At 33.6% G+C, this 15,588-nt stretch overlaps 1 protein-coding gene across 1 annotated transcript; it reads left to right on the forward strand.

Annotated features, from left to right (window-relative positions):
- The first annotated feature begins 6,725 nt into the window (after positions 1-6,725).
- Positions 6,726-8,540, forward strand: LOC143633205 (uncharacterized). The gene is made up of 4 exons (XM_077101556.1): positions 6,726-6,992; positions 7,601-7,838; positions 8,046-8,139; positions 8,230-8,540. Exons 1-4 carry the CDS (start codon positions 6,889-6,891, stop codon positions 8,463-8,465), a joined length of 672 nt encoding a protein of 223 aa, XP_076957671.1. The 5' UTR covers positions 6,726-6,888; the 3' UTR covers positions 8,466-8,540.
- The last annotated feature ends 7,048 nt before the right edge of the window (positions 8,541-15,588 follow it).

The raw sequence follows: 15,588 nt of genomic DNA on the forward strand, positions 1-15,588 counted from the left end.
TAACAAACAAAACTAACAAACAAAATGAGTGATATAAACAACAGAAAATATAAACCTTAGAGACAAAAAATAAGTCGTTTAAGCTATATTTGGTGTGATAGTGTAAGTCATGGGGTGTGAAAGTGAGGTATTTATATATGTCATGGGGTGTGATAGTGTAAAGGATTAAATTTTGGAAGATTTGAATAAAAAAGGAATGTATGTGCGGAATTAATTAAAAACATAAATTTAAGGAATTTGAATTAGCTTTCAAATCATGGACTAAAAATATGGGACGAGCGTTAACGGATTTTGAAAAATTGAATTAATAAAATGTAATGTTATTAAAGTATATTATAAATACAAATAAATACAAAATAATTCAATTCATATGTTTAAATCTTTAAATATTTAAATCTAGACTATATTTAACATAAGGAATAAACTTATTAAGAAAATAAGTTACTAATTTATTTAATTACATCAATATAATTAATCATCAATTTAATCCCTTAAATAATTACCGTATATCTTTAATTGATTATAAAATCTTCCCAAAATAATTAGTGAATTGGTCAAAATCCGATTGATTAATTTTGAATCCTTGATTGACTAATTTTAATTTACCCAATGGGTTCAAAATCGGTATTTATATAACTAAACAGCATTAAACAGCAATTTAACAAATCACTAATTGATATAACATATGGTAAGTGGTAATATTATAAATTAACATATACTTAAAATCAACGTTGCAAAAGTCGCTAGGCGGTCCCTAGGCTGCCGACCCCCTTGGAGGGAGTACTCGGAGTACTCGAACATGATAAATATAAAGAAAATTAATTTTTGGGTAATATATATTTTCAAATATCATAAGTTTACTAATACTTATAACAAAATAAGTGAATATCAATATATATAAGAGAGATACATTTTTTAAACACTAAATTATTCTAAAAAATGTTAATCATTAATTATAAAAATGATATTCGTTCTTTAATATTATAAAAATACGAATTATGTTGTATTTTTTAAGTCAAAATAGACCCAAGTTAACCGATTAGATATAATTCTGGCTAATGTTGACCACCTTTGAATAATTTTTAGAAACTAGGCGGAGGTAAAGAAACTCCCCTCGGCACCATACCTTATAGCGAGTACTCGGAGACTACTCGGCCTTGTAGACCTACTTTTATAACATTGCTTAAAATTAGAATGACCCTCATATATTAAAATCCTTGATTGACTAATTATGAAATAGTAAATGGGTCAAAATCCGTATTTATAGTAACCTTTAAGGATGCTTAATCAAAACCTTAATCAAATGATATATATATATATATATATATATATATATATATATATATATAACATATTAAAATATCTCCCGAAATAATTAGTGAATCGGTCAAAATCCGGCTGACTAATTTTGAATCCTTGATTGACTAATTTTGAATTACCCAATGGGTTCAAAATCGGTATCTATAATATAAATAAACAGCATTAAACAAAAATTTAACAACTCATTAATTGATATAACATATGGTAAGTGGTAATATTATAAATTATAACTATAAATTATAAATTAACATATACTTAAAATTAGAATGACCCTCATATATTAAAATCCTTGATTAACTAATGGTCATTACAACGTTTTCAATTCTAGATATTTACACACAATTAAAAACTATTTACAATAATTTAATACCTAATATATAATTATGCTCCATGTATATTGTTGGGTGTCGTCAGCTCCAACAAATAAATTTATAAATGTGAACTCACTATGTTACACACTATTAGGGATAGTATGAATGGAAGTAAGGTTCGTGTCCATAGGGATTGCGTTTTAACAACTTTATAACCGAGAACGATTTAGAACTAATATTCGTAACAGGGGGGATTTGTGTAAATAGTAAATTATATAAGCATAAACTAAATAGTAGTAGTACAAATTTTTAACATATAACAAAGAGATAAAATAACTAGCTTAGAACAAACAATTATTAAAGATGGTTCCGACACAAGGGGTATTTCATACTTCTGATTCGAACTACGATCATCAATAATTATGGTGCAATGATTTTTATTATTAAAAGATTTGTATCAATACTAAACGTCACGTCGTTCGGACGTTCCCTCCATCTGTGTCTAACTAAGCGCAGTTCGTTAGTTAGAGCCAACTCGCTACCCTAAGCTCACGCCGTTCGGATCTTAACGTGCGAGTTGCATGTGATGAAAGTATTAATTATCATTTAGTGTTCACGCCGTTCGAAATACTAAATCACATAGTATAATTTCTATAACGAGATTGAATTCATAGACAAACACAAAACCGTCATTTGTTCCTTAATTATCAAGATTAAAATCATATTTCATATTTTAACTTTGAAGAACGTCATTAGCATATTAATAAATTGATCAGGTTTATTAACAAACTAATTTGAATCCTAACAGAGTTTCGGATTTAAAGTTCAAGAAATTACACAAACGAAACCTTTCAACAATAAAATCACATAACTATTTCACATTCGAATCATAATACAAAATAAAGCCCTTAATGTCGAAACTAATAGATTATTAGCCTAACATAGCAATTAACATAACCAAAGTAAACTTACAAAGTAAAGACATACTACTCGCGGGGTGTTCGGGAAGAAATTCGGAACTCCCGGGAAGTGGTTTGGACCTCCTCGAGACTCTTGGAACCTCCTTGGCACTCCTATGGAGTTTATTTAGCTAATTAGAGAGAAGAGATGTGAGAAAAGGTGTGATTTTGGCTGAAACTCGGGTTGCTATTTATAGTTGAAAATCTGGAATACTTATGGTTCGTAATGTTTTCAACAGTATCCTTATGACCCATAAGTTTAACTTTTTATCTTATCTTATCTTATCTCCAACTCCAGATTTTCATGATTATGTTTCCTACCGACAGTCTTTATGGGTCGTAAGGTTGCTTTATGACCCATAAGTTTTATTTTTTAAATGTTTTGATATTATCTATTCCGGATTTTCTGGATCTTGGTTGCACCGACGACGATTTTTGTGATAATAATGACCGACGGTTCTTTATGGGTCGTAAGGGTGTTTACAACCCATAAGTGTCACTAATGCTGGAAATCTTTATGGGCCATAAGTTTCAGCTGCTCTTTAGTCTTCAAATCTTTACAGCCCATAAGTTTTGCCAGTGTCTTGTTATTCTTTTTATCTTCAAGTCTTGTCTTTGCTTTTGATTTTCATTTCTTCCGGCTTCGTTCTTTCTATCGGTTGTTCTTCGGACCAAGTTGCTTCATTCCCATTTCGGACCTTGTTGCTTCATTCCCTGGTTTTGCTCGGTTTCTGAATTGTGTCCTTTTGGTTGTTATTTCTTGTTTATTTGGACCAATTCGTCATTCGAACCTACAAACCCATGTTACAAATAATTTAGTATCAAACTCAATGGATTTGTAATAAAAAATGTATAAAATCGGGGATAAATGATATAAATAATGTGTATAGTTTTGCACACATCATATATCTTACTTTTTGTTAAAGAAGTCAACGTTTTTTTTTACAATAAGAACTCATAAATTTAGTTTGGATATTGCAAATCTTCACCTCATGCATATAAAGTGTTAATTATGCTAGTTAATTAAAATTTCCATTTAATGTGATTATTTAACTTTGAATCTTTAATTATTTTTCTAAACATTAAAACCATGATTAATTATACCTACAAAGTTTGGAGTCCTACAATTCATGTTTTTGATGAAAAATTAAAAATCCAAATTGTTTATTTTTTGGAAACTATTATTTTGATTTCATAAACATTTATCATACAATCAATTTCAATAAAAGGAATAGGATCATACACAAAAACAACTATTTGTAGTTATTTTCATATAACATGTACCAAACTATTCTATGTACTTTTTTTTGTTTTATTAATGTTATAAATCCATTTGAATTCATTTTTACTGCTTCTTCAAACTCATAGCAGTATTGACTTCATAGCAACATTTATTTTTTTTCTACGTTTTACAAATGAATATAAATTTGAGATTCTAGTTTTCTTATTGTTTATACTATATATTTCATTTATTTTTTACCTTCAATTTGGTGTATTTATTTCAAATAGTGGACTTATTTTTTTTATTATTCTACAAATTTTGTGTAAAGCACGGGTTCAAAAACTTGTTACTAATCCCACAATCAAAACAAAGGTAAAACCAGTATACCATAATAGTTAATATAATTAAATACAAGTTTGATAGTTCATAATACGCTCAACGGTGATACGGCTTGAGAATTTATTTTAGACATTAAATATGGATAATCCAATAAAATTTTTACATATTACAAAAGGGTATAAACAGGGCCGTTTCAACATGTCCGGAGACCTAAACCGAGATAAAAATTTGAGGCCATTTTGAATAACGATTTTTTACTTTCCATTTGACGATTTTTAAGTCAAAAACCATATTAGACATATAAATCTAACTACATGCCATAAATGTTATATAAATAAAACTAAATTGTTTAAATCACAAGATGAAGGATTATTAAGGCCAAATGAGTATTCTTCACTATTTTTTTATAATATTAAATCCTTAAACTTACGGTGACCCTAGGAATGTGGAGGCCCAAGGTTGTTGCCTTACTTGGCTGACCCTAGAGCCGCATTGGGAACAAAATACCGAACATTCTCGTACCATACTCGTACTCATGTCCGTACCATACCTAATTATACCAATACTGAAAATCAATAAAAACAAGTACAAATACCCGCACCGAATAGATAAATCAATATATATAAGTACATGTACGATATAGTATGAATATTTGAGACAAATGCTCATCTAATCCTACTCAATAGAAAATATTCGTTGACTGTTTATTGTAATTTGTCTTCACTTGTTATTTTATAATCTTTAACTTAGTTTGGATTGAATCTTGGGTTTGTTATTATGCAATTGTTTTTGTTTTCTTTTTAAAAAAATATTTAAGTTGGTTAGGGAGTCCAGACTTGTTGACATTGCTTGTGCATAAGAAGTTGGTATAAAGTCCGTAAGTGGAAATGTTATTTCTTTTATATACTCGATTGCGTACAATGTGACATTATGTTCTTGTTAAACGAGATTTAAAATACAGATTTGTTTGTGTGGAAAATATTGGTCAGGAATCAAGTAAAATGAATTATATGACTTTTTTTTAGCAAAGATAGATATTGAAAAAGAACTTAGCAAATGAGAAGATGTATAATCTATTGAAGGCGAAGGAATGGGAGTATGACATGCTTAAGATTGTCAACGTTAGGGAGCGCGCGAGGGAGGTAACACCCATGAGTTATGAAGTTCATAAAGGATGATGATGGATGAGTTTTTGTTGAAATTGGCGGGACATCATGGTGAGATAATGAACTTATTCACTAAGCATTAATGCGGACAAATATTGGATATCGGTTATTGTAGTGAGATATCGGTGGGATATAGTTAATTTTAATATATGTAAAATTCATATATATAGCAATTTAACACTAATAATTCAATATAGTCTCATACCATGAACAAATTAACCTTTTGCAAATTGCAAAACACTAACAATCATAACAAAAGAAGAATTAATTAAGACTTAAAACACTAACATTTAACACTAAAAGTTGATAATTAAGACATAAAACACTAATATTGGAAGTCTCGGTGATATATCAGTCAAATATTAGTCCAATATCGGTCAATATCATTGATATTATCGGTACCGATATTCTAATTTATATATCGCCAAGGACCGATAACCGATATATCACTGATATATCAGTGATATATCGGCAGTATCGACTGCATAGCAGTTATTCATATGATCTTTTCAGCGGTGCTAATGGTCATTAATTATAAAGTGATAACTCCACTAACCAACTCAACGAAAAAAATAACTCTTACGATTTTAGTATCACTATAAAACAAGTTGGTTTAAAAAATGATTTATATGATATTATTGTATATTTTAGATTTGCTTCTTGATTTTCGTCATTGGTTACGCAGATGTTGTTGCTTACATGTAACGGGGCCGATAAACGCGTGTCCAGCACCACGTAACGCACATAGTCCAATCTTGGTAAACGCTCAACCTAGCGTCCCGCTCCTGTAATCGGCATGAATTGCACAACTGGTGTTGGTTAAGCATGTTTTAATTTCGGTAACGTACTTTCCGGTCCGGTTACACGTGTTCAATCTTCGGTTACACGCAACCGGCCTTGCACGAGCTACGTACTTACTGAAAAACCACCATAATATTATTTAAGAATCAAATCATATCCAAAATAAAAAATATAATAACCTTTCTTGAAAGCAACTCAACTCGTGTACATCATTTTAAAAAGATCTCATCTTTTATTAACATTTAAAACTTACTTTAAAACCATTAAAAACATTCTCATTCTTATTCTCAATCTCATCATAAATCATCACTCACAAAATATAATATAATATAATAATAATAATATAGTAACCGTATATCCACTTTACACGGCCTCATAAACACACACCTATCTACAACTCCCACAACCTCCCAACAACACCATCACACCACACACAATGAGAAGATCATACGGTCCACGTATGGGCGGCGGTGGCGGCAGGATGCTGAAAACCGTCCACAGGGCCATGAGGTCCGGCATAGGTGGCAACAATCATATACCACAAGAACTAGTACCACTACTGGTAACCATAATAATAATAATAACCAACAGTACTTAAACACCACCTTGTCTCTTAATAATAATAATAATAATAATAATAATAATATTACTACTTCACCGCCACGTTCTTTTCTTAACCACCCTGTCACGGAGTCGCATAACTGGCTGACCACGTCACCGGTGGGCAGTGAGGAGTATGATTGGGAGTATGTTGATGTGATGGTGGTGTTATGAGTGACGGTGGTGATAGTGTGCATGCGTTTTATGATGATTTAGTGTTTGGTGGTGTGCCTACGGAACAAGAAGTGCAACATGCAGTTTCTTCTCTTCATGAGTAAAGTTTTATATATTTATAGTTTTATACTTTTATTGTTTGTGATTTTTTTTAAATAATGGTGTTTGATGAGAAATTGTTTGATGTGAGTTAGTTAGGGCTTGCAATTTCTGACACGGTTTGGGTTTAATCTTAACATCTTTATTTGCTTTAAAGAAGTAAATATATTTTATTGAAGGCTTTATGGATATTTTTGGTTTAAATGTTTTATGGATTATATAATGTTTATATAGTAATTAAAACTTTTATAATGTTTATGTAATTTTTGTTTAATTGCATATGCATGATTTATTTTGATTGGTATGTCAACTTGTTTGGAAAAGATGACACGATTAGCTATCATGTAATGTTTGTGTCTGACACTTCATTTAATAGTGTCTTATCGTGTCATGTTTGATATGTTATGCCAATACTAAAATCGAGATTTGTTTAAGAATTGAAGACGGCTTGTTGAGATTGGGACAAACCGTGCTTTCAAACCAAGATAACAATAGATGTGAAAATGTCTCAAAAACCGCAACAAAATTGAAAAGATTTCTCACAAAACACGATTTTTAAAAATATTCAATAATTGTGTGTTAAATTGAGTTGAATTTGATGAATGTTAGGGTTCTTGAGCCGATTTCGCTTGCCCAATTGATGAAGAACCGGGATACATGTCGGTCCGATGATGGTTCTAGTGACGATGGGATTGAAACGATTTCAAGCCCAACCAGTCTTCGGAGATCAGGATCGGAGTTAGACTGGAGTGAACCGTCGATGCAGCTATGTTACTCAACAAGTGCATTGCAAAAGGATAATGTTCTTGATGCTTTTCATCTGTTGCAAACCGAGCCTTTGGTTCAGGTATCCTCATACATATGTTTGAAACTTAGAAACATTTATTTCATAAGATTATTGTTTTGGATATGCATCAATATAATTATTGAAACATACTAAAATATATATTGTTTTTGTTTAGTTATGGTTTTTGCTAATAAACATTGATTAAAAGCAACCAAGGATTAATTGTTAGCTTGAATTTGGTTAATTGGTTTCATTTTCATCATCTAGAGAATGGTCAAATCCTTATCGAAAGACCCAGCCGTTTGGGGCGCCATTATGAACAACGAGGTGGTACGCGAGCTTCGTGAATCCATTCGTGAAGGTGTATATATGTTTAAGGTTGGTGTTTTCTTTTTCTTTCTTTTTTTGTATTTTGCTAACACTGTATTGTTTATGGTAATACTTGTAACAGATCAAAGCGTTTGTGATGAACGTGAGGGTATCGCTGATGACTCAAATCCGGTTTCACGGGTTTTACGTTGGATCTTTGCTAATACAAAGGATAAAGTTGTTGAAATATTGGAAAATATTTCAAAGGTTGTGAATGAGTTGGTTCGACCTTTGATGAAGGATGAAAAGGAGAAAAAAGGTGCCAATGCTCGCCTCGATTCGTTTGAAGAGAAGCTTAGAAACTCGTTCTTTCTTTAGATTGTGGTGCTCTTGATTGTGGTTGTGAGTCGATCCGGGAAGCATTGATCATGGTCTATGTCTGTGAGCCGGGCCCACGGGGTAACTATCGTGATTTTACTTGGTCATGGTTCCGGCTCATAGATGCATAATTTGCTGACATGACAACATTGAAACTTTTTTTTTGTTGAATATTTTTGTTTTTGGATGTAGTGTTTTTGAATGTTTTTGGACTAGAAGCTAGAAGGCTGTGACTGATATGGTCTTGTTTCAGTGAGTTTTACGATTATCTTTTTGTCCATGTGTGGTAAGTTGTTTTCTTTTGAGTATGACAGTAACCCCAGTGAACTTTTATAAATTTGTAGAAGAGATGCAAGAATAATAGATGTTAAAACTATCTTGGGACACCCCAAGAGTCCCCACGTATGGCTAATATTTCCCGGTAGTGACTATGAAAAGTTGTTTTCCATACGTTAGGGTCCCTTGCGCCCGAAGCTATTACGTTTCTTAAAAAAGTTCAACAAGTCATGCATAGTAACTTATCGACGCCAAAGAACTATAACTTTGTTTTCAGTAGGATTAGGATTGTCATTCAAAAAGGGGTGACGATGCAGATTGTTGCTCACTTATCTACCTCTTTATTGTAATTGGATCCTTTTATTTAATATATGAAAAAAAATTAATAATTAAACTTTATGATATAAAACAAAGTCAGCAGATTATATACTTTTATTGTTGGTGGAATAAAGAAAAAAAATTGTTTTTTTTTGTCTAATGTTGGGTTAAGCTCTGAGCATGTGAATGTGGATGGTCTAGTGATCTCCAAATTGCCTCGGTCCATCTTGAAGACACTAACATCCCGATAGCATTCAAACATAAATCCAAGCCCGGGGACAGTGATGCAAATAAGGGCGTAAAGGAAATGAGCCGAGCCCTAGTTCAACTAGGCTTAAGCTCGGTTCATTTTTATTCGTGAGAGCTTGAGCTCGGCTCATGAATTGATTTTCAAGTTCGAGTTCGTTTTGTAAGACCCCGTTACCTGTAGCCCTACTTTGGTGTTAGATTTACTCATAAACGCAGTTCTAAATATCAGAGTTGATTAAAACTTTACGCGGAATATAAACTTCAATCACAATATCTTACATAACCTTCAAATCCTGTCTTATAAAACATTCATAGTCGTTTAAAACAAAACATAGTCTTTTAAAACATCACAACATTTCTTCGAGATGCCAGTATCTTCGATTCCATTCATGTGTCTTCAATCACGTGAGCTGCCTTAACCTATTTGACTGCGTGCATACTAAAAGTCAGCTACGCTGAGTGAGTTCTAGTTAATCACCTAACTTACTATACATACACATACACGTGCCCGTAGGTACGCATTACATACTTAACCTGTCCATCATCCTTTCATATACATTCATAACTAACCTTACGTTATAAAGAATATTCGCCCTACATTCCTCGGATATTATTAGGGTCCGGTACCCTCCATCCTCGGATATTATTAGGGTCCGGTCACCCTTCATCCTCAGATATTATTAGGGTCCGGTCACCCTTCATCCTCGGATATTATTAGGGTCTGGTCACCCTTCATTTCGTACTACTATAACATACCGGTCCTTTACGTACTTTCCATGACAATACGTGCAATCTCCGAAGAGCGTTCACGTACCAGCAACATATCATACTTACATCATACTTAATCATTCATACATCATTTATACATCATATATATTCATGCATACAACATACATACATCATATATGTCAATCATATCGTTAACTACTACCTGACGGTCCATGCAATATCCGAAGATCGTTCATGCACCGTCGAGCAATCATCATACATAATTCGTATAGGGCATACGCTTACCACTTAAGGTAAGTGTATTAACTATCACATTGAGTATGCACACAGCCCCGAAAACATAACAAGGAAATGGGGCTAGAAACTCACCTGAATGGTAATCCCTTTATATAACCCATATCGTACATCTATCTTTATATAACCCACAACGAACGGGGGTCCGGGGGCAGCGCCCCTGGCAGCGGGGTTACCGCTGCCAGGTCAGCTTGGAAAAATTTTATTTCCGTTAACTGTCTTAACACATTTTTCACTAGGATTTTAATTCATTTCTCAACGAACTTAACTTTTGGCGAACTTAATATTAAGCAAATTTATCGTTAGCGAATTTAAGCGTAGGCGAAATTAATGTTCAGCGAACTTAGTCCTTGCGAACTTAGTACTCGGCGAACTTGGTGTCCGGCGAAGTTAGTGTTCAGCGAAGATAGCGTCCGGCGAACTTATTCGGCGAACATGCTTGGCGAACATGCAGGCGAACATACTGGCGAACTTACTGGGGAACGAAGTTGATCAGCAGCGAACTTGGCATGCAGCGAAGTTATCCAGCTGCAGCCCTGTTCGTCCCTAATCCTCCCCGTAATCATCATCGTTCAACATGAAATCCCCGGGTATGACATTTAACCATCCCGCGATCATTCCTGTGATCGTTTTGGATTTGATTTGGCCCAAAAACATGTAAAGTTTGGATCTTTAATTTCAAAAACGTTCAATATAAGACCTTCGGTTTATCTTAAACGATTCGCAACCAGACGCGGGTTTCTTAAGTTTGTTTCTAACATCAAGTTCACAACTTTACGTTCTATTTAAACCCGGTCTAATCTCGTTCTAAGTTTCAAGGTTAAACGTTAATAAAAACGTAACTTTAAGATCAAAACATACCTTTTCGTGTTCGTTTGATCTCGTTTGGCTTGATTAAGAATCCTAGATCTTGTATATAGCTCATGCAATAAAGATCTACTTGAACTATCGTCTACTTGACGTGTGTGAATATATATATAAAAATTTAAGTAAAAGTTCCACACAAATCCGGTTTTAAAATAGGTTTTCACCTACAACTAAACCACACACGTAAGGCAAGTGTACCTATCGTTTGTAATAAAGTGTTGGTAAGAACCGAATATCAATCCATGGACACGACAACTTTCTAGTACTAAATCTTTGTAAATGACCAACCGAACAAATAGATCTTGATTTAGATGTTTAACTAATTAAACTAGCATACAATGAAAACAAAGCAAGTAAAAATACAAGAAAAAACAATCAATCTAACAAACTACCTAGACAAGAATCTACTCTACTAACATGACAAAATAACAATGATATGGCAAAACATCATGAATCTAAACATAAATACTAGATTTCAATAAAGCAACCTAATACTAGCAAATAATCATCATGATGGGTTTTCAATCAAGAGATAAACATAGACTAACTTGTTTGTCAAAACAACAAAGTCTTATAATCAAAGGAAAGCTAGCATGAACAACATTCTAACCACCTAAGATTACACTAAAATAGCTAAATTCATGAAATTAATATAAACTTATGAAACTTTAACTAGCAAGTCATCACCAAGTCAAGAATCATAACAACACTCATCAATTTTCCAATATTAAATGCAGGGTTTCATACTCATCAATAATTATTTAACCAAGATAATTTTTACTAGTCATTCTTAACTTAGTAATGTAAACAAAGATTTCATGAACATTCAAAGTTTACAAACAAACATCTAGAACATAGTTTTCCAATATGAATGCCTAAACATTTGTAAAACTAACAAGGTTAAGTAACTATAACAAGCATAAACACCATCAATATCAACTTATAAACTCAACTATATTCTTGAAAGAACACCAGTTTACCAAAATCATGGATAGATAATATATCACATTAGCAAGAGCTTCAACATTGTCTAGATAGCAAAAGTAATTAGCCCATAAGGCTTAATACAACTACAATCAAACTAGAAATAAGCTTACAAAACATGTTCAAGAACAAAGGAATGCAAACTAAGATCAAGCAAGGATTGAAGGATGGAATGATGAATCTTGTGTTGGTGGAAGCCTCCAAGAATCCCCTAAAAATGATGCACTTGGTTGAGAGAGAATCCCCAAGACTCCACACACCAAAATGAAGTGAAAATAAATGTTTATAAGCTTTTGGACAAAGTGCATGGTCATGCACAAAAAGTGCATGGTCGTGCACTATTTTGGGTAAGTCAAACTTTCACTTTCGGCGGCTCAGAGTTGCAGGTTCCAAAAATGTGCACGGTCATGCATAAAAAGTGCATGGTCGTGCATTTCCGGCACTAGCTAGTGCACTTTCAAAGTTGATGTGTCTTGTTCTCGGCATCGGATAGTGCACGGGCTCGTGCCCTCGGAAGTGCACGGTGGTGCACAAAAAGTGCATGATGGTGCAGTTTCACTTTTGGCACGATAGTAGATGTGCACGGGTTCCAATAAAGGTGCACCATCATGCACATAAAGTACATGATGGTGCAGTTTCACAGCATGGTCATGCACTTTCCTAGCATGGTCATGCACTTTGGCACGGTATCAGATGTGCACGGGTTTCGATAAAGGTGCACCATCATACCCATAAAGTGCATGATGGTGCAGTTGCTCAGCATGGCCATACACTTCTTTAGCAAGGTCATGCACCTGCTTTGCATGGTCATGCGCTTTCTTAGCATAGTCATGCACTTTTGGCAGATTCTTGATTTTTGTCCGAAAATGCCATCTTTTCAGCGTTTCTTCGTCGAGCGGGCGCCCGGACCTGCAAATTCATAAATAACTCATATAAGTACCGAATACAACGAATTTGCATAGAGTTTTACCAAAATAAGAGGATAATTTGATACTAAAATGTGTACACTTTGTGTTACATCACTACTCGATCCCTAACTTCGCCCCAACCCTCACAGCCGTGTATATATGTGTGTAGGCGTGTGTGTTTTTGAGTGTGATAGGCAAATATGGAAGGTAAGAATGAGGATTAGGGTTTTAGGGATGGTTTAAGGGGTATTTATACCCCTTAAAGCCCATGGACCTAAGGCCCATTATCCTTTAATCTACCATAATTAATCAAAGTCCATGACTCTTTATTAAACACTAGCTAATATTATTTAACGCTCGACAACTTAACGAAATCTTCCTTTATTTAATATTATAATATTTTAGGATGTTACACGTTTGGTTTATAATCTATTAATTCGTTATTATACATTTTTAATGATTTTTTATATATGCTGTGAAAAACCTTAACAAGTCTAAGCTTGACTCGAGCTTGTGTATTACCTAAAACAAGCCAAAGCTCGGCAACGCAGTGTGAAGTCAATACATAAAGGTCCAAATATATTGAACTTAAAAATAAACAAGCTCGCTAAGGCTTGATGACGCGAAACAATGTTTCCCGACAAGGCTCGAGCTCGATCACGTTAACTGAATGAGCTTTGTTTGAGACTTGGGTTTGTCTCAAGCTAGAAAAAGCTCGGGACGATTCATGCTTATTATTGATCCAAACTTAAGTAGTTCGAAAGAGGATCGTCTGCACCCCTATGCAAATTGTGGTGAAGTACCAATGAAATGGTTATTGGATTTAACTGTCATCGGTTATTATCCAAATGGTCAAAACCGAACTTCGTGAAATGAGGAACACGTTACAATTCTTGCAATTATGTTGAGGAACACATTACAACTCTTGCAATGAGTCATTTTAGTATTATCTGACATAAGACATAAATCAAACTTTATGAAATTCTGTTTGTATCTATTATCAACGCCAAGTTTGCTTCTTCTTTTTTTGCCATTTGATCCTTAGGCTTGAGAGCTAGAGAAGTTGTGTAATCAAACCTTTAACGCCTAACACGTACCAACTTGGGAGGTTAAAATGATCAATAACCAGATTCTCTAATGACTAGAAATGTCTAATAGCAATAAGTCAATAACAATATTTCATAAGTTCATATGATCACTATCATTACTATAAGCTTAATAGTTAATACCCCGTTAGTCCATTATCATGTAAAACATACTATTCCAAAGGCCCAAACTATTCTTCATAGGCTAATTTATCATGTGAACCTTACTGTTCCATAGGCCCAAACTATCCCAACGATGTTTTGGGCCTACCGTAATCCATTGATATAGACCTGAATCCTGATCGTATTTCAAGTTCCAACTATACTCAAATCAAACCCATTTTTTTAGGAGTATTTAGGGTAATGGATTCTTCCATTTAGGGTCCACAAAACCCATTAGACCATTGATCACCCATGACTTATTTGTACCATTAGTGCCACAATGACTTTTCTTCACGAGACAATATGCTAAAATCAAACCCAATGCCCAAATCATCACAAGACTTGCAATATATTAGTTTTCTAAATATTTACTTAGGGAGATTCGGTGCCCACATAAATGTAATCCGTAAATAAAGTATTTGTTGATATTCCATCGCCAAAATATCGATAGTATCCCGTATATATAAAATAAGTTTTCGAAACAACTTTTCAAAAGTTGTTCTATTGAGTAAATTAGTTGATTAGTGATTTGCCGATATGATGATATGTTGCAAACAAGATTACTCAAGTCCATGTTTCCGACCAATTACTGTTAATAATCCGTTGATAACTGCGCTTATATATATATATGTATATATATGCTTCCGCTCTCCGTTAAGATAATGTAAAATTGCACATTTGAACTTTTACCATGTTTAATGTAGTTCATGATTCAACCTATGTTCAAATTAACAATGCAAACAATTTGGAGATTGGATATATAAGTGGGTGCACGGTGCCATTTTCTATCAATCATATGAATGGATATTAATGTGCTTAACAAGACAGACAGTTGCCACTTGCCACTAAAGTGTTAGGATCCAAAAACCAAAACTGATCACAAGTTCTTTAGACAAACATTCAGCTACCACTAGCTAGCTAGTTGTCTTTAAGCCATAACAAGAAACAAAATTACCATGTTGCACCTGAGCTAGCTAGCTCATTCTCTTCTTGTATCCCACTTCAAAATTGGCTCCTTATTCTCCAACAGATCATTCAACTCTTCACCAAATTAAAATCAAAATTAAAACTAAATACAAAACATATAACTTCAAGGGAAAATGCCCAAAATGCCCTTTTGATCGGTTAATGTCGACAAGATGTCTCCTAAAACTCGTTGACCAAATCACTTTTTTTAACCAACCATATACCGCCACTTATCCGAAAATAAAAACTTTGTCGACATTAACCGGTCAAATGGACATTTTGGTC

Source organism: Bidens hawaiensis, unplaced genomic scaffold (genome assembly GCF_021521415.1).
Source record: "Bidens hawaiensis isolate Kalapana, Puna unplaced genomic scaffold, B.hawaiensis_p1.1 tig00000512_1, whole genome shotgun sequence".
Lineage (NCBI taxonomy): Eukaryota > Viridiplantae > Streptophyta > Magnoliopsida > Asterales > Asteraceae > Bidens > Bidens hawaiensis.

What these genes read in the sequence shown, in the direction of transcription:
- LOC143633205 (XM_077101556.1), top strand. Translation starts at nt 6,889, where the DNA reads ATGAGTGACGGTGGTGATAGTGTGCATGCGTTTTATGATGATTTAGTG. An exon ending in GCAGTTTCTTCTCTTCATGA is followed by an intron (nt 6,993 to 7,600) that starts GTAAAGTTTTAT and finishes GATGAATGTTAG; the next exon opens with GGTTCTTGAGCCGATTTCGC. An exon ending in AAACCGAGCCTTTGGTTCAG is followed by an intron (nt 7,839 to 8,045) that starts GTATCCTCATAC and finishes TTCATCATCTAG; the next exon opens with AGAATGGTCAAATCCTTATC.